The 20,586-nt window shown below is 42.0% G+C and overlaps 1 protein-coding gene across 1 annotated transcript in view; it reads right to left on the bottom strand.

Moving 5' to 3' along the window:
- Nucleotides 1–20,586, bottom strand: part of CD82 (CD82 molecule) — a 97,194-nt gene that overhangs the window by 24,681 nt on the left and 51,927 nt on the right. The window contains exons 2-5 of the mRNA XM_060261328.1: nucleotides 19,377–19,457; nucleotides 4,352–4,424; nucleotides 1,542–1,666; nucleotides 1,179–1,253 (exon numbers count right to left, since the gene is read on the bottom strand). Coding sequence (XP_060117311.1) covers nucleotides 1,179–1,253; nucleotides 1,542–1,666; nucleotides 4,352–4,424; nucleotides 19,377–19,439 — 336 coding nt within the window. The 5' untranslated portion in view covers nucleotides 19,440–19,457. The remainder of the gene's footprint in view (nucleotides 1–1,178; nucleotides 1,254–1,541; nucleotides 1,667–4,351; nucleotides 4,425–19,376; nucleotides 19,458–20,586) is intronic.

The following is a 20,586-nucleotide window of genomic DNA, read 5'->3' on the forward strand; positions in this document are numbered from 1 at the left end:
GTTCCCAAGTACTTCCCTTCAAAGCAGTCTCTCACATTGAAACATGTGTCTTTGGAGAGGGGATATTTAAGACGACAACTCAATAATAAAATAACCCAAGCTATTATGTGAGTCACAACTCATCTTGATTAAAGTTAAATGATGTCACCTGGCATCATTATGATCTACATATCCTTGGTGGAGGCAGTAAGAATGCCTCTTCGCAGATGTTCTCTAGGCTGAGACAGCATATTCTCTCTCTCACCCCCCCCCCCAAAGTTTCCCCTTGCAAATACAAGCACCTGGATACAATAGAGAACTTTCCAATGCTGGGTCAGACCACAAAGTCCAGAGATGAGGCATGTTCCAGCCTCCTGCCCACCATAAGACAATTCATTCAAGGATGGAATGGTGGCATTTCATGTACCACACAAACTCTTCCATATTCCAGAGCAGCAGACTGGTGTAGATGAGCCTTACAACTTGAATCCAGTAGTCAGTATGTTGTGAACTCATTGTTCACATGCTAGACTATCCAATACACCCCAGCCTAAAGACCTTAAAGTGTTTTCTGAGACCAAAGATTATTATTCAAAAAGCAGACAAAGGATAGGGAAGAATGGTGAAAGTAATTTATCTACCACCTTCCAAAGCTCTGTATATATGGTATGATGTATCTGGGGAAACAAAAAGAAGTAGAAAAAAGTGTCCCAATCAAGAAACAAACAAAGAGTTTGTATGACTATTGCGATGAAAATAAAACACAAGAAAGATTGCGTTTCAAAACAATTTACACAGTTACAAGGTTCATTTCCCTTTAATTTAACCTCATGAGCATGAATTCTTATTCTTATTATTTATTATATTTATGAATTGCCCAATCCCTGCTGCACATTTGCATGATTATGACCAAACTTCCTTTGGTTATACTTCATCCACTAATTTACCTTGCACATCATTAACTAGTGGCTTTATTTGGACATGATTCAGATAGGTAGAACATGCAGCTACAAGGGGTAGGGCAGCATTACCATTAAAAATGCCTATGTAACGTTTACTTCATTAACTTGCAATGGGAATCCAAATTTAGCACCAGAACTAGAGGGCAGCAAGATAGGTGATCACAGCACAAGACTTTTACAAGTGCATGTTCAGTTAAAAATAGAGGAAGGCACAGCAGAGAGATGTGAGTCACTTACTGCACTTCGTTGCAAGTAGATGAGCAGTCCAGCAGTTATCTGACCTATCAGGATCAGCAACAGGCAGGTGAAGTACTGGAGGATAGGAACAGAAAGGACTCAATGTTATTTTCCAGACCCCATGACCTTAGTGTTATACTATCCCACTTTTGTCCCTAATCAGCACCTAAAGCAGCTTATCACATCATCTTTCCTCCTCCACTCAAACCCCACCAATTTGTGAGTTAGGTTAGGCTAAGAGATTGTGATGAACCTTGGTCAACAGGTGAGTTTGCATGGTAGACTGGTTGTCCTTGGCCTCTAGACCAACTGCTGCTAGGAAGAACCTTAGATAACATTTGGCTTTTTGTCTACATCACTTACCAGTCCCAAGAGACAGCGAATCTCATTGACTGCTCCAAGGCAGCCCAGGAATCCCATCATCATGGTGACAGACCCAACTCCAATGAGAATGTATGCCCCAGTCTTTAATGAGGATGATGAAATTTCTGTGGGAGCCAGAAAAGAAATAATTTTTAGAACAAGATAGTTTACACATTTAACAGGAATGCAAGACTAATTTGTCCACTTTGCACTTTAACGAAAAAAACACAAAGAGAAGCTACATTACCACCTGCATTAATTATGACAAATTAGAATATTTGCAGTGTTACTTCCCCCATGTGTAAAGAGAACATTAAGGTCACAAATATGCATCTAGAGACAAGTCAAGAGGAGTTTCCTATATACCACAACAGGGGAACCGTAGCTATTAAGAAATCATAATATTCAACACACTAACACAAAATTAATCATAGACCCAAATCTTTCAAAAACACTTCAATAAGAAAAGGTAGGAAGGAGGAGAATTAAAATGAGTGGCTCACTCAGCCAACATGAGACTGCTGGGACCTGCCATTGCTGCAGAGCCATTGCTTTCAAGCAGCAGTAGTGTCTTGAGCTGCTGGAGTGTGGCTGCTTCCTCTTGATTGATAGCTCCATAGACCAGGAAAATAAGAAGGCAGACAGGGAGCTGAGGAAAAGGAATGGGAGGAAGAAGAGCCAGGAGATGGAACTGAGGAAAGCAGGGACAGCTTCCCTGAGCCAGAGCATGGCAGGGAGGGGAACAGAAGAGATGTGAAGGAAAATTATTGTTATCTGTCTTCCCAGAATATGACCCCACCTCCCAATGGAATCTTTTAAGCTGCACTTGACACATCAAAGGACCCTACATGAAGAAAATTGGCTCTGAAGAATGCACACGCTCAGGCCCACAACTCACAATCCTCATTCCCTCCCCTCTCCAAAAAAACCTACAGATCCTTAACATTACAAAAGAGACACTGTCCCCTTAGCGCAAGGGTTGTGAATGTGCATATGGAGTAGGGGGTGGCCTACTTGGATATATTATGCATTGCTGACTATCATAAAATGAAATGCACATATCACTAGCCCCCCCCCCCCCCATCTACTTCCTGACTAAGCATAGGGACTGCGGTGACCATGACTGATGTCTGGGGGAAGATGGAAAAAAGCGTCACTCTACTATTCTCCTCTCTACTATTGACAAATTTGCAGGCTGACAACAGTTTCTCCTACTTTCTAGCTTCTGGAGGATATTGAAGCTCTGATTGACAGCCACTGAAAAGAGGTATGAGATATTCTGGTGTCACCCAACTTTTCAAACATCTTGTTACAGCCACAAAAGCTATAAAGGCCTTTTTTCCCAAAAAGAAAAGAAGCTATCTTGCACATTTTCTGTGGGACTGCAGCACCCCAATCCCACTTATACATTCATACAGAAGGTAGCTTCTCTTTCAACTGCAAAGTGTTCACTCGTCATAACATGCTTTAAGAGTGATAGCTCTCAAAGCTGAAAAGACTGACCTGATGAATATCACAGAAAGCCTTTTCAACTTCAGCTATGATCTCCAGGAAAACTGTTGCTGGAAATTATAAACAATGAATACTCCTTCAAGGAGCTTTATTCTAAAGCTTGCCTAGCCAGGCTGAACGTTTAGAAGATAGCCATGAAGTCAACAATAGATGCATCTTCAGGAGAATTTTATGCAGGTCCTCCTAGAGCTCAAGGGCCCACTGGAAATTTAATCTCAGCAGAGACTAAATTACATTCAACAAAACCCGCACTGCCCTCCTTTCCAAGTGTACAGCCAAAGCCCTTCAGAGATCATAGCAGAAAAACAGCCTGGACGCAGCCCACAGTTTGCAGCATGTCTTTGCTATTCAAGAAAATTCCGCAGACCTTGTTGGCAAGAGGCCTCCACTGTTTCTATTCCCTCTTGCTCCATCTTTTTTCTTACTCTGGGAAAGATGCCAGAGAAGCACAAGAAAAGATGGGGGCAGGCCTCTCTGGCAACACACTGGAATGCCCTGCTGTGTAAAGTTCCTTCCCAGACTCAGTTAAGGTTACCAGAGCAAAAGGGAGAAGGAAAAAGGAGAGGAAAGAGCTTCATCTGCAAATCTCAAGAAGGGAAGGAAGCAAGAACTTTTCTTGCATGCGCAGCTAATTCCCAAGCCAAAAATCAGAGCTAAATGGAGTTGACACACAGGAAGGTTCCAAGCCCTTGTTGGCAGCATAAAAAGCCCGCAGGATCAGTGCCTCCATGATGAATGAATTGGAGAACTCTTTTCAGCTGTTCAACCCATTTTGTTATGAGTTTTGGTTCCAGACCACAGGGGGAAACTAGGTCACAAATCAAACTCTCATTCATTTCTGTAGTCTTAAAAAAATGGCTGCAATATGAAAAGGAGAAATTGTCTGGACTAATACGTCTCAAAACAGCTCTTTCTTGCCTTTCCTCCCTTGCAGCAGTAAAAACAAAAACCACATGCTGGTTTAACAAATATATTCACTTGGTAACTTCACATTTCACAGACTTTTTTATAGAAGAGAACCAAAGAGCAGAACCACAGCCCACAGCATAGATTTTCTCAAGGCTATTGTTCTGAGTCTGACCTGGAATAGTCTACCAAGAAAAAAGCTGATTAGCTACAGAAGGTTCTTCTAGATCTAGGAGGAAGCTAGCTCTGTTTAGGACTGCGATCTACAGATAGGCTGCTGCTTCAGAAAGGATCCCCACTGCAATTTATTTAGCAGAATAGTGCTCTATCTTACTGGGCATATACAAGACGCTATACAGGAAAAAGCTTAAAACACCAAAATACTGTCTTACGCAAAACATAAATGAAGCTGTTTTTGTCGACCATAATCCATATTCCAAAGCCCAGAATCACAGCACCCAAGATCTGGAAAACAAAAGACAAGATGGTGATAAAGAGAAAATATAACAGGTCAGAGGCTCATCTCATTTTTACTCTTTTGCCCAAGATATTTCTACACATGCCCAGAGCCAGGCAGAGACACACATACCAATTTCTCACTAGCATTGCTCCACCACCAGGCTTCTGTTTTCCCCTGGTGCACGTGATCAATTTCCCACCAGTTGCTCTGCGGGTGCATTTTGAAGTGCAGCTCCCTCCAATTCTCCTTGTGGTTTCTTAATCCTTAAAAGACAGCATTACGAAGCAACGAGGGGAACTGGAGGGAGCCATGCATAAAAATGTGCCCATGGAGCAACTGGTGGGAAATTGATCGCTTGCACCAGGGAAAACAGAAGCCTAAGGGAGGAGCAGTGGTAGTGAGAAATCAGTCCCAATGAACACCTTAATTGGCTGTGGGAGGACATGCCTAAGGACAAACAAGTAGACACACTGCAGATGTTAAAATCCAGTTTTGTTCAATTTTCATGATAGATCAAATAAAAGAAAAGTTTCTACTAAAGAGCGTTTTCTAAGAGGGGTCAGAAATACCTTTGGAAGCTCACAGGCAGGGTATGAAAGTGGCACCATCTTCAGCATTTGGTATAAAGAAGTTTACTGCCTTCATACATAAAGACTCAAACTAGTTATGATAGCTTATATAGATTCCAGCTGCCTCTTATTTTTCCCTCCAAACTGCTTGATGCATGAGCTACCACTTTCTTTTCATGCTGACCAGTCCAATCATCACCAAAGTTTCCCCAACAATGTCTCCAGTAAGTAACATAAAGAACTGAGCCCACTAGACAACAGCAGACACACAACTATGAGCAATGGCTCAGTTAAGAACATAAGAGAAGCCATGTTGGATCAGGCCAATGGCCCATCTAGTCCAACACTCTGTGTCACACAGTGGCCAAAATTTATACACACACACACACACATACATACATATATATACATACATACACACAGTTCCTTAGAAAGTCCATTAATGTAATCCTGGTACATAAATAAACATTACAGTTTTTTCAAGGATTCAGTTTGAAAAGGTCTTGCAAGGATGAAGCACCTATAACAGCAATATGCAAGAGTTTTCTAGATCAAAGACACCAAGTATACTTAACACGGCAGCTAAAGTCTCTTCGTTTCTGTAGGGCGCTCAGTTATCATGAGCCAAACAATGTGGGAAGGGAGTGCAGCATACAGCTGCAATTCTACATTTCTTTACTTTCCAGGTAAGCCCCGATGAAATCAGGTATACTTACTTCCAAGCAAGCAGGAACAGGATGGGCTTTAAACCTGATAGTTTTTGACAAGTAGCTATGAGTTGGCCATTTAAAGTTGGAAGTTATGACAATTCTTAAAAGGATGCTTCAGAAGACCGGTAGGGCATAGTTCTCACCAAGGCAGAAATCTTGTGCACTACTTCAGGATGGGGATAGGATCCTTGCATCATTCTCTAAGTGCCTTGAGAAAACCAAGCCTTTCTTCTCTGCCAATTTCTACAGCTAGAGTTTCCCCCTCTAATACAAGAAGGAAACTGCCCTATTCAGGAGCTTTGTCCAACAGTTTCCCTCTCTTATCTCCTATTTAGGAGCAGAGCCAGAAATATGGGATTTCATATACAGGACTCACTAGAAGGCTAAAAGAACAACAAAGCTCTAACTAGGGTGATCAGTTGTACTCTATATGTCATGCAGTCCCATAAAACATTTCTTGGAAGTCAGGATGGCAAAAGAAACATCCTAGTGGGTGCCAGAAAATCACAGTCATCCAGGGGAAGTCCAAGGCAGACATGCTAAAGAAGCAGCTGACAGGAAGTCTGGACAGCTTAGAACTCTCCATCATTGCAGTTCCCAAGACAGCAGAATTCTGGGGGAAGACTTCTTCAGTTCAGTCTCTCTGAAAAACTGGATATGAGCCAAACTTGACCATACTGCTGTTGACATTTGAGAAGTGAGCCTGAGGCATCAGCTAAGTTGCAATGTTGCTGACAAAAGCCAGAACTGCTGAGCTGCATTCTTGATGGGCTATTTGTTGCCAAGAAAGACAGCTAACCCCTCTGCATTCAACACTACTGTAATAGAGGATATTCTACATTCCTGTGTAACTACTTTAAGGAGAGAGCACATGAAGCTGCCTTATAATGAATCAGACTATTGGTCCATCAAGGTCAGTATTACCTCCTCTGACCAGGAGCTGCTCTCCAGGGGTTCAGCTTTCACATCACCTGCTACCTAATCCTTTTAATCTGCCAGGGATTGAGCATGGAACCTTCTATAGGCCAAGCAGATGCTTTACCACTGAGCCACATCCCTGCCCAGAAAGAAAAGAAATAAGTACGTAATTTACACAAAATACTTATTTTTAGAAATACTTCTGTTGGCAGATTTAGCACTGGGTCAAGAAATGATTTCAGTCAGTCCATGCTTTCCCCCTTTTCCAATACTGCTAACTTAACTAGTGAAATTGCACCAAAGCATCTGATGCAGTTAATGAAAAAGGAAGGATGGAAGAAGGATACTCAAGTTTAAAGATCTGAATTGATATATGGCAAATTCAGCAGAAACACAATAAATTGACAAGCAACCTAATACTGACTCATATTTGACAATTTTAGACCCATAATCAGAAAAAGTAAAGACGTTTGTGCTTGTATGTGAATCCCACCCCCCCCCCCCCCCCGAAAAAAACCTCTACAGAACCAAAACAGTGGCCGTTTTCCCACTGACCTTACTCCGGAGCGACGTCCCTCTTCACCGCGTAGAGTCTGCACGGATTTCCCACCAACTGCTGCGCACAACCAGGAAGTTCCGCGGCTTTTGCGTCGCAGATGTAAACCACTAAAAACCAGTTTACATCTGCGACGCAAAAGCCGCGGCTCTTCCTGGTTGTGCGCAGCAGTTGGTGGGAAATCCGCGCAGATGCTGCGCGGTGAAGAGGGACGTCGCTCCGGAATAAGGTCAGTGAGAAAACGGCCAGTGATATATGTGGCACCATGATGCAGTCTACCACAAGTTCCATGAAAAACTGTCAGGACCAAAGATCGATATTCCTATTGTAACTAACAATTACATTGGCCTTCTCTTGAGGGGGGCAAGTAAAAGCAAAAGATAGCTAAATACTTCTAAACATTGCTTGTATTTCCTTCCAAGGCACAAGACAGTGATGCAGCACCAAACATGGACATGTGTCAGAACTATTTTTAGAATTCCTGAATATTTGGTTGGGAGGATGCAGACTCATAAAACAATAATGAGATACTTCCTAAATTGCCAGTCCTCAGGTCCAGGCAGGGGATCCCCAGGTTTTGTAGCTCCTCCCTGCCACCAGTGTCTTTAGATCTCAGGCAGGGTTAGAAGCTTGCAACCTAAACTTTTTGTTTTGGAAGGTGTATGTGTGCCTTTAAATCTCTGAGACAGAAGCTGCAGGGGGCAGAGCCACATGTGTGAGAGAGGAAGCAAGAGACCTGGCAACACTATGGTGGCTACACAGATTCAGGTGGTTTTGGCAAATATGGATTCTTTAGACCCATTTTAATAATGACTCAAGCCTGGATTTTGGACAGACACAAGTCTTAGTTATTCTAACTATTTTGCCAGGGGTGAGACAAAAGCAAGTTCTTACTGATTCTTCTGAACTTCTTGGCAGCTTTCGACATACCGGTAATTGACCACAGGAACATTTTAGAAAGTCTAGCTCAAAGGTGTCAAACTCATTTGTTAGGAGGGCCAGATCTGACACAAATGGGACTTTGCAGGGCCGGTCCATGTGTGTCATAAAATGTAATGTGAGGTAGTGGAGATATAAACTTTATAAAGGGCACAATTAAAGATATTTTTTAAACTTAAAATACAAACATGCTTTAAACTCTTGCAATATTTTGTTCAAATGGAAAGGGGGAAATAGTGGGATTTGGCAATACAATTTTAAAAATAAAACATCAAGAAAAAGCACAAGGATCACAGCAGAAAATAAAAATATAAAACGCTCTGAGCCTGAGAAAACATTGAAGGTGAAGGAATAGTGGAATTTGGCAATGCAATTTTTAAAAAATAAAATATCAAGAAAAGGCACAAGGGTCACAGCAGAAACTAAATATATAAAATGCTCTGAGCCTGGGAAAACAATGAAATGGCATTGCAAGCTCCGCCCCCCCCCCAAGGGTCTACTCAGATTGGCAATGGCTCTATGGTGTAATATCTCCCTTCGGCTGTGGATTCCAGTTTAGAGTACTCACTAAGTCAGGTCCATACAGCAGAGTTAACTGGTTCAAAGCATCAACTTTTTATTTGCAAGGACACAACTCCATAAAGAATGAGATTCAACTAGCTATACGAATGCAGAAAGTGAAACAGATCTCCACTCCATTGAAACATACTGCAGCACAAAGTTACAAGGAAAACATGGAATGGATTTTCCATTAAGATCTCTGGGCCCAACTATCTGGCACAGGGGCCTTAATGGAAAATCCATTCCACATTTTCCTTGCAGCTTTGCTTCCTGCTGCAGCCAGCAATGACAAGGCAGAAAGTGCAGGAAACTTTGGCAGCCTTGGAGCTTCAAAAGGTGAGGACAGGAAGGGGAGGGGGGAGACAGGAGCCCTGCAGGCCTGATTAAAGCTCTGGGTGGGGTGGTTCTGACACTCCAGGTCTAGCTGAACTGGGAGCAGGAACAGTAATGTGCTTCAGTGGTTCTACTCTTACTTGGCCAGTCAGTTCCAAGTGCTAGGGGGCGGGGAGGCTGCTGCTTGTCTCTGTGGCATTTTTACTGTGGAGTCCTAAAAGGACCCACTTTGTTCCTGTGCCATTTAGCATCTACATAAAAATGGGAAAGATCACCCAGGGATTTGAGGTGCCACCAATTTACTGGCAACACACAGCTTCATTTCTCCCAACTCAGGTGGCCCCAGTAGCAGCCTTGCCACTATGCAAATTAGGCATTTGCCTAGGGTGCTGGGCTGGGGGGCACCATATTGGGCCCTCCCCCCTACTGGCCTGGTGCCATAGGCAAATGCCTGCTATGCCACCTGCTGCCCTCCTCTGCGGCACCTGCACCATCGCCTACACCCTTCAGCCCTCCCCCCCCCGCCGTGGGCAAAGCCTCAGGAGCACAGGGAGGGTGCCCAGCCAACTGGCGCACAACCTCTCTGCGGTGCTCAGAGAGCACTGTGGAGGCTGCATGTCAGCTGGATGACCTCCCTGCCAACTTTGCCTACTGGCTGCGGGGTAGGGGGCGAAAGGGTGCAGGCAGTTGGATCTAATTTTGGGAAAAAGTTATTTTAGGTTCAAGGAAGATTTTTTTCTCCAGATATAGGGTATTTCGATGGGAAGCGTGATAGCGCCTAGCCTGACCAATATTTTTATGGCCAGTCTAGAGGAACAATATATTTGCAATCCAACTACTAATCCCTTCTATAATAACATATTTCTATATTTTCACTTCATAGATGGTATTTTCCTTGTGTACTGTAATCCAACTAATGTACAAGAATTTTTTGATTGGTTGAATACTATTCATTTATCAATTAAGTTCACTGGAACAGCTAGGAGAGATGGTCTTAATTATCTTGATACTGTTATTTTTTGTACTGGTAATGACAGGTTGGCGGTGAGACCATACACTAAGACAACAGATAGGAATTCATATCTTAGGTTTGATTCTCACCACCTTCACCATCTCCGCAATAATTTGCCATATGGGCAATTTTTTTGCGCGTCTGACGAAACTCAACCTTCCAGGAGCATTTTAAGGAACAGACAGGCATTATGTCAAGACAATTTCAAGAAAGGGGGTACCTGAAGCAGATTATTCAAAAAGCATTAGATAGGGCAAAACATGCTGATAAAGGAGACAGATGCCATAAAGAAAATAATAACAGAACAGATGCCATAAAGAAAATAATAACAAGGAACCGGCACTTGGTACAAAATATTCCCAGGTGTGAGCAATTACCATTTATTGGATTGCGGAGAACCACGAATATTAGAAATATGTTAATCAGGGCGGATGCCAGGACAAATGAAACTAATAGGAGAAATGAAGCTGGACTTATAGGCATTTTCCCTGTGGGCACCGTTCCATGAACTAGCCTGGAGCACTGACGAGATCATTCTTCCCCACTTCAAAAAGAAATTAACAAGCTGGACATCTTGTGGTAGTAAAAAAATAATATACCTAATAAAATGTGTTTGTTTCAAGCTATATGTCGGATCTTCCATTAGAGCTGTGAGAACCAGAATTTGTGAGCATAAATCACGTTTAAAAATGAAAAAATTGATGCTCCCCTCTGCCAACATTTTCTGGATATGGGCCATGCCCCAACTGACTTTTCTTTTGTTGTACTTGAAAAATTTGATCCAAATCCTCTTGTGAGAATGGCTATACAAAAACATCTTCTAAAACGTGAATGCCACTGGATTTACACGCTAAAAACTATGGCACCAACGGGTTTAAATCAGAGTTTTGATTGGTCAGTGTTTCTATGAAATTCTTATGTGAATATCAAACCTGTATTGGATATCAATGAATTGTATGCTCTTGAATGATTTGTAAGTATTTGTGATATTTCTTAAAAATGAATTGTAACAGCTGTAAGTAATTAACATAAGCAGTAAAGCAAGTAGTATTTGAATCAGGTCAATACCTAGCCAGAGTTAAGGGACGGTATCAGTGAGATGATTAAATTTTTGGACTGGTGTCCCCATTTACAAATAATTATTGCTATTGGTGAGTGTTAAACCTATGTAACTATTTTATGATTGTTAAAGTATGGCGCTATGTTTTTAACTATCACTGAGTCCTTGTTTTATGATAGGGACGCCATGATGCATTTGTTGCTGTAACAGTCTACAATTGAAAAAGGTGTGACCGAAACCAGTATTGTAGACTTATCTATTGAAGATATATTTCTTGTTGCATTGATGGACCCTGGATTCAAGTCAAGGAATGATGGGCATTGAATATCTTTATTAAAGACTTTTCATGTATTGTCATTGTGGAAATTTAGGATATTTTGCATTGGTGAGGTACTGTGTCTTTAAGATTACATGTATTTGGGCTACTCAGTTTCTACTCTTTTTCCTTATCCATACTGAGTATCCACTTTTTGTATCACCAATTTACTGGCAACACACAGCTTCATTTCTCCCAACTCAGGGGGCCGCAGTGGCAGCCTTGCCACTATGAAAATTAGGCATTTGCCTAGGGTGCTGGGCTAGGGGGCACCAAATTGGGCCCTCTCCCCTCCCGGGTGCAGGCAGTTGGATGGGTGCCACAGAGGAGGGTGGTAGGGCAAAGCATTGCCTAGGGCACTGCATGAAATGTCTAGAGAAGGTAATGAGATGGATGACTGCCAATAAACTGAAGCTCAGTTGAGATGGGACTGAGGTCCTGTTGGTCAATGACATAGCCTCTTGAAGACAGAGAAGTCAATCCTAGAGGGGGCTACATTCTTCCTGAAAAACAGTTTTGTAGACTGGGGTCACTGATGGATCCTGCCCAACGGTTAAAAGCTCAGGTCTCCTATTGTGTCAAACTACACCATTTGCCAGGTTCAGTCGTTCCTCAACAAGTCCAAACTGGCCAAATGTCTTGCACTTGAATGTGACTGAAGTATGGATTACTCATGGGGCTGTTTTTGAAAGGTGACCAGAAACATCAATTGGTCCAAAATATCGTAGTCAGGCTACTTGATGCAGGGCCTACATTTTTTCTATGTAGAAAGATCTGCATTGGAAGCCCGTTTGTTGAAAGGGCTAGTTCTTTCTTACAAATATCCCATCCCAAACCATTTAGGACCATGGGAGGAGTGCATCATCTGCCAGTTATGATCTTCTGCTCATGTTGCAGTATGCCCTCATCTGCAGAGGTGAATCAGGTGACAACCAGATTGTTTTTTTTTTTTCCAGGGGTGGAGAACTTCCTTCTTTCTTGTGAATCATATGGTACCCATTTCACTGTTTTAGGTCACCAAGCCAAAGACTTTTCTTTGCCCAGGCTTTTAATTGAAAGGTTTCACATTTGTTATGGACTGCTTCCAGTCTGAAAACTGTTTGCATCCATAGTGGTCTCTTTGCTTGTTTTAATATTGATGTCTATACTTAATTTTTATGATTTTATTGCTATATTGTTTTAACCTTACAAGCTGTCTCGAAGTATGTCTCTAGAAAGACAGTTTATTATGGATTTTTTTTAAAAAGGGGGGGATCCAAATGGCTTTTAAAATATGACCTTTTCCAATGAAATACAGAACAGTTGTGATGACTTGTCTTGCATGAGAAAGAACATTCATATCTCTTCTCAGTGACAGAACACAGAAAATGCAAAGGATGCCTTGGGGTACATGCATAGTGTTTTATACTCACCACTGAGCTATGCAATTGTTTAGAAATTAAGCACCAAGTACATTGCAGGAGATTTTGAAAGAAACATGTACAGCATGCCAACTTGCTCAGCAGAAAGATAGCAAATCAGAAGTGTAAAAACTTCTTGTCTTTTGAAAAAAAGCTGAATACCAACATTCTGCATGCTGGATTATGTGAAGCAGTAGGTACTTGGTCTGATCCTCAAGACATAAATTATGTTGTCAGCAGTAATGCAGAATTTAATTGGCCCAAGGCTGACCTACAAAACTTTCTTCAGAAGTATAGAAATCCAGACAAACTTGAAAAGCAGTGTAATCTAAAAAAGCAGTCAACATCGCTCATCTGCCTCACAGGGGACTGTAGACAAGGTGTGGCCTCTGTTAAATTAACAGCAGAACAGCAGCAAGACAACAGAAGAACAGCAAGACTATATAGTTCAGTAGGATTTTCTTGCTCTAGGCACTGGAATTAGAAATTCTAGGATTAGAGTTTAATAGACCTTCTAAGACAAGCTTACCAACTGAAGTATCATAGGGAAGAAAAAAAGATCAAAAGATACTAACATCTCATCAGGAAGCCTTATCTGAGTACCTTAGAGGTGATTTACGCCTTACAGCCACCATGTAGCATGTGCTTCTCATGTAAATAGTTTACATGGACTACCATGTCTTACATCTGACTTTATTCCACCATAGTACCCATGTCCAAAAAGGCATTTTTAGGAGTACGAAGAAACATTTCACAAGAACAACTTAACATGAGGTAAGATACCTTCCCACAAACAACTTCTTATAAAATTGCTATGTTTTATGCTAAGTAGAATGACTTGATGAGCCTGTCATTGTAGTGTGTTGATCTGTGTTCCCACTGTATTAGATGCCATTAAGCTTAAAATAAACCTGGTTTTTTTCTCTTGGGGCAAGAGGTAGTCAGTGCAGAAGAAACTCAAGGGAGAGAAAGGAGAAAAGGCCCTAGAAACCAGCTGCTTTCTGTCACCTGTGGCCTAGCCAGGAGAAGTCCAGCAAAGTCTTTTATCATCATAAATTTCTTCAAAGAGAATTCCAGCATTCTCCCCTCCCCCAGTCTTCCCCTACACTGTTTGCTTCTCTCTTCAGCAAAGCATCTCCCTCAAGAGACTTTCCACTTCTCTGTACAAAATGTGGGAAAATACTTTTCTGTTTGGATCTGAGCTTATTCAGCCAAACAGCTTGGATCCACCTCCTGTCAGCTCAGAGGAATCCCAACAGGACTCCAAAACAGCATGCTTGGCTTGGCTGGCTAAAAAGAGGGGAGGGGGTGTATGCAAGGACTAGAAGCAGACAAACACTGAAAAATCCCCACCAATTTCTTAAAGTACTGTGGCAATGAGAAGATTAAGTGTGCCACCACTTAATACGGGGCAAAGCATTTCCCACAGGCTATTGTAAGGTACATTATTTCTTTCATCACCACACTCAGATCAAGTTTCCTTTGGATCCTCTTTTTCTTTGATGAGAATGCAAGCTCATGGTCTCTATGGTGACTCTTTCACAGAAGACAGAGTCAGATCAATTCACCTGATATACAACCCACCCCCTTTACCACTTCACATTTTATGCCGCAGGCAAGTGTGCTGTATTTATACCAGTCCAGTACCTATATGACAAGACATAGTAAAGCATAAAACAGAAGTGAGTATGCCATACAAATTCTAACTTTCCCTAGTACCACCTCTCCCTTAAGGTTCTAGCATTAGTGTTCAGGGATACATATGGAAGAGGAGAATAAAAACTACATGTTGCAGCTACGACAGGAGGGGAGGCTATGACTGAGGGCGAAAACAGGAGTGAAGTCCATGGCTGGTAAACAGCAGGTTCTGCTGGATTGATGAGTAGAACAGATTATGCTGAGTTGATTAAATTACCATGCACAAACTCAGCTAGTGGAAGAAGCAATACCCAATAGTTCATGTAACACCTGAGGTACTGTTGTAGTACATCATTGGTGAATTTGGTATGATTGTGAAACTAAGGCAGGTATGTTTGACCCAAGACTGTGCATAACATGCCAGAATTAAACTATGAACTGGGACCCATGGTCAGATTATGGCTTGGATTGTATACTTTACCCCCCCACACACACACACATTTCATCTGCTGTGGAGGCAGGAGGTAGTCTTAGATTCTATACTTCCCCCCCCACACACACACACACACTTCATCTGTTGTGGAGACAGGAGGTAGCCTTCTGCTATGGAGCATATTCTTCTTGCTCTAGGCCAGGGGTCCTCAAACTGCGGCCCGCTGAGGACGTTTATGCGGCCCGCCGGGTTATAGCAAAATCAGACCGGAAGTGACGTTCGACCTAAACTCGTGTTAGCAACGCACACTTCCGGCACTGGGCTGAGGCGGTGGAGACAGAGTGTGAGGTGATACCGAGGTGAGGTGAGTTCCCAGGCCGGGGTGTGTGGTGTGGGGAAGGGAGAGAGATGCAGAAGACGGAGAACTGACAGCCCGCGGCCTTGTACAGTAACGGCAGTCCGGCCCTCCAACAGTCTGAGGGACAGTGAACTGGCCCCCTATTTAAAAAGTTTGAGGACCCCTGCTCTAGGCACTTTTCATGTCCTTCAAAGACACTGATCTTGTGTCTACTTAGATTGGCAGTAGCTCTCCAGGTCTCATGTAGAAGTCTTTCACATCATCTACTAATTGATCTTTAAAACTGGAGATGCCATGGATTGAATCTGGAACTACATGCAAAACAGCTGCTGTACCATTGAGACACGGTTCCATACCATTACCATAGTTGTCAGTTAAGCTGCCTAGTTCCCTCTTTAGGCTAAAGGAGGGGATAGATGGGAACTACATCTCTAACAAGGATTTGATGCCTTATTCCTATCTAGTACCCTTGTTGCAATGCTTCTTTAAGATTTTTCCATTATATGCTAAAGCCATTCATGACCTTTGGTCCCTGGCAGCATTAATTGGAATGCTGATTATTCAGACATGGAAGCAAAGCGAACAAAAGGGGGGGGGGGGGAGACACAGTGTTGAAAGGAAATTGAAAACCAGCTCCAGATATGTCCAAGATGCACCATATAGCCCAGCTTTTCTGCATGTGCTCTTACAGTATTACATGTTATATTACGGAACAGTAGTGAAGGATAAGGAAACCATTAATATACAACTTCATAAAACAGAATCTCTTATTTAGTGATGCAGAGCATTTGAAAACAAATATCAGAGCTAGAAGAGCTGCAGTTTGCAGCTAAGGCACTGCAGCATACATTAGAAATTACAGTCTTTTGCTTGTTTCTCTTGTTGTGCCCAAGTTTAACATGCTTTTTGCCCTTTATATATTCAGATTAATTGTAAGTCAGCATTTTACCACTTATTACATAAGCAATTATTCCAAGGCACAAGGCTCAAGGCAATGCTCAGCTTCCCCTTCCCCAAAAACTTCACTTTAGAAAAAAGGTTTATTGAACTCTGTGAAGCAAGGTCCCTTCAAAAAGTGAAGCTATTTATCTGCAAGTGTGCCACAGCAAGACATTTTGCCCAGTACAGTCCATTCACACCACCAGAGGAAGCACAATGAATGGAAGAGCCCCCCTAAAAAAAATGGAGGGCTTTTTCATTAAACCCCCCCAGAGTTGAGTAGGTATAAGTGAAGTCCTCCACTTGTTTGGTGAGTCCATTGCCAATGAAAGATTTATTTAAGTCAAATAAGACTTCAGTTAAGAAAGATACTACAGGTTAGAACAAGAGATGAGGCACGACTCTCACTGTAATCAGAACAGATGGCACAGAAGATGACATGTTCCCCCTTCCAAACAATCATGTGTCTTCAGTATATAATTATAAATAAAAGAGTCAGCTGAGAAGTGAGTCTCTAGAATGACTGTTTTGATGTTTCAGTTTTAGAAACCTTGGCAGGTTATTATTTCCTGAATTCTTTGTTTCATTTTCAATCTCTTCAATCATAGGTTGGTGGAATTTTGGACAAAACAAAAACAGAAAATAAATAAAAGAATAAATACTAAGATCATTTAAAATGTATGCAAGAAATCTAGCAACAGCTTCCAACCAGCCCACATCATTTGAAAACAACGGTTTCAGAATAATATAATATAATTACTAGAGAACTGAACATCAGAGTTGAGAAGTGATGCTAACAGGACTTTTTTTGTAGCAGGAACTCCTTTGCATATTAGGCCACACACCCCTGATGTAGCCGCAGGGCTGGATCTAGGGGGGGGAGAGGGGGAGTGCTTGCCCCGGGCGCCAACGGAGGGGGGGGTGCCAAATTGGGTGTGGAGTCCATTGTATTCTTTGGGACCATAAGACAGAATGGCCCATAAGGGGGCATCATTTTTTAATTTTGCCCCCACCTCAAAAAACACGTAGATCTGGTCCTGTGTAGCCGGTCCTCTAAGAGCTTACAGTAGACGACCCTGCATTAAGAACCCTGTTAGCTCTTGGAGGACTGGCTACATCATGGGTGTGTGGTCTAATATGCAAAGGTGTTCCTGCTACAAAAAAAAAGCCCTGGGTCCTAATATATCACACATAGCTTCAGGTTATTCAGATGTGGTACTACGGGAGAAAGTTGCTCTTATTATTTCCTAAAGAGGCCATTAAGGTTTATTATTGCACAAGGTGGACATTAGACACTCTAGCAGAAGCAGCTGAATAGGAAACTTACGAAAGCACACAGAAATGGGAAGCCCTCCTGAGTGGCAGTTCAATACTTCTGACAGAATTTTCCAAGTAAACCACATGACTTACCAGTCAGTCATTCAGTTCTACACACTGCAATAACTATGATTCCACTGTCTCCAACAGTGACCTATATATATATATATATATATATATATATATATATATTTAAAAAGACTATTGGTTTCCCCCTAAACGTAAGAGGACATAGGCCTTGATTTTACCAACTAAACTACATTCAAGCAGCCAATAGGCTTATTGTGATTATTACAAAGAGAGCCCTCTACTGACTCTGCAGCAGGGCAGCAACAAACAAAAACAGCTCTGATATACAGTAACTTTGCGAAGACAGCTGCTCTCCAGCTTGTTCTTTGCCCTGTTTTTCTAAAAGCGGATCTGCTGCACATCTTGACACAGATTTGCATTTTGCAGATAGCAACACATCTGCATTAAAAACACATTTCATACTGTACATTCTCAGTCTCCTTTTTGCTTTTAGCACATGCTATACTGTACACAACTATTAGTCATAAAGAACACCACACACAAAAAAACCTCTCAGACTGACTAATGAAGCCCAGAGCTGCTCCAGGAGTGTCATAAATCACGAGTCTTGCTTATAAGCATTCCTTGGCCTGACAAAGAGTCTTCTGTAGCTGTTTGCATATTTTTGCTCTGGATAGGCTTTAATGTTGCGAGTTGCTGTGGAAGACTAGCAGTGCAATCCTAAACAGAATTGTATCCTTCTTACATCCATTTAATTTAAAAGGTTTATTTCTGTTTAGGATTGCACTGCAGAAAGCCTAGGCAATTTTGTTTTTACTTATCAGCAATAAGTCATATCATTTTTAGGTATAACATAATATAGCAATTTTTAAAAACTTTACAGAATACAAATGTGTTTAGGCAGCCATAGACTGCATGTCCTCACCAAAGTCCAACAAGAAAATGCTTTTCCAAAACTGTCTAGTACCCTAAGTCTGCCCCCACCCTACTCTCTGGAGCATGACCGGGAATGTCCTGATCAATCCCAGACTGAGTAACAAATTATTCCTTAACTCAGGGGTGTCAAACCCATTTGTTATGAGGATGAATCTGACATAAATGAGACATTGTTGGGCCGGGCCATGTCAGGCTGGGCCATGTATGTTTTAAGATTAGGTAGATTTAAAATTAGGTAGCAGAGATATAAACTTTATAAAGGACACAGACAAACACAAAGATTTTTTTAAAAACTTAAAACATGCATAAAGCACTAGCATTTGTTGGTCTTAAATGTGCTTTCTTGTATCTCTCCCATGGGAGACCTGGGCAAAGGAAGCTCTGGCTCTTTCCTTCCTTCCCCAGGGAACCAGGAGGGGAAGGAGCCTCAGCCAATAGAAGAAAGGCTTGGCTCAGTAGCTCTGCTGTGAAATTGAAAGAGCCTGACAAAGCAAACTCAACCTCCCCCCCAAGGGAGGAGCCTCAGCCAATGGAAAAAAACACGTTTTGCTCTGCAGCTCCTGAGTGATTGAGTAAGCCTTATAAAGGTAAGGTGTTATGCAGAAGGAAGCAAGAGAGAGGGAAAAGGAAGCAGATGACAGCCAGTTGCTCGGGGGCTTGACTTGGCCCCTGGGCTGCATGTTTGACACCCCTGCCTTAACTGATTAAGAAATGTTACCACAATTGGGTCTTCATCCATCTTCCCCTATTAGAAGTCTACTGCATTGAAGCTTTGAGATCTTTAAGGTATCCAAGCAGCTTCCTCTGGGTCTTCCCTCCAGAATTTGCTACATCTTCCTAACAATACTATGATTCCCCAATTTATTCACCTACTAGAATTCTGCTCAAGCTTAAATTATACAAGCCACAGACTCCATTCCCCAAATACTTACAAAGAAAAGTAGGTTGAAGAGGAAAAGGAAGTACTTCGTAACTTTCAGGCATCCAGATCCCATCTTCTCTTTTTATAAAACCTGAACAAAACAGGGAAATGGTTGGTCACATGAAAAAAACAGCTACAAAAAAAAGATTGTATGCGGGCGAATGTTGTCCCCATCTTCAGGAAGGGGAAGAAAGAGGATCCGGGTAACTACCGACCCGTCAGCTTGATGTCTATACCTGGAAAAGTTTTAGAACAAATCATCAAACAGTCAGTCAGTCCTGGAACATTTAGAAAGGATGGCTGTGATTACTAAGAGCCAGCATGGGTTTCTCAAGAACAAGTCATGTCAAACTAACCTGATCTCTCTCTTTTTGAGAAAGTGACTACCTTGCTGGATCAGGGGAATGTTGTAGACATCATTTATCTTCATTTCAGTAAGGCTTTTGATAAGGTTTCACATACTTTCCTTGTTGACAAGTTGGTAAAATGTGGTTTGGATTCTGTTACCGTTAGGTGGATCTGTAACTGGTTGACAGATTGCACCCAAAGAGTGCTTGTGAATGGTTCCTCATCCTCTTGGAGAGGAGTGACAAGTGGAGTGCCTCAAGGATTTGTCCTGGGACCTGTTTTGTTCAACATCTTTATCGATGATTTGGATGAAGGAATAAAGGGAATGCCTATTAAATTTGTCGATGATACTAAATTGGGAGGGGTTGCAAATACAGTAGAAGACAGGCAAAGGATACAGGATGACCCTGACGTTCTAGAAAACTGGGCTAAAATCAATAAAATGAATTTTAACAGGGATAAATGTAAAGTTCTGCATTTTGGTAGGAAAAATCCAATGCATGGTCTTAGCAGTACTATGTGCAAAAAAGGATCTAGGGGTATTAGTAGATCATACGCTGAACATGAGTCAACAGTGTGATGTGGTGGCTAAAGAGGCAAATGCAAATTTGGACTGTATCAACAGAAGTATAGTGTCCAGATCACGTGAAGTAATGGTATCCCTTATTCTGGCAAGACTTCACCTGGAGTATTGTGTTCTGTTTTGGGCACCACATTTTAAGAAGGATGTAGACAATCTGGAATGGGTCTAGAGGAGGGTGATGAAGATGCTGAGGGGTCTGGAGACCAATTCCTATGAAGAAAGGTTGAAGGAGCTGGGCATATTTAGCCTGGAGAGGAGGCGGCTAAGAGGTGATATGATCACCATCTTC

The sequence above is a fragment of the Heteronotia binoei genome, chromosome 21 (assembly GCF_032191835.1).
Source record: "Heteronotia binoei isolate CCM8104 ecotype False Entrance Well chromosome 21, APGP_CSIRO_Hbin_v1, whole genome shotgun sequence".
NCBI lineage: Eukaryota > Metazoa > Chordata > Lepidosauria > Squamata > Gekkonidae > Heteronotia > Heteronotia binoei.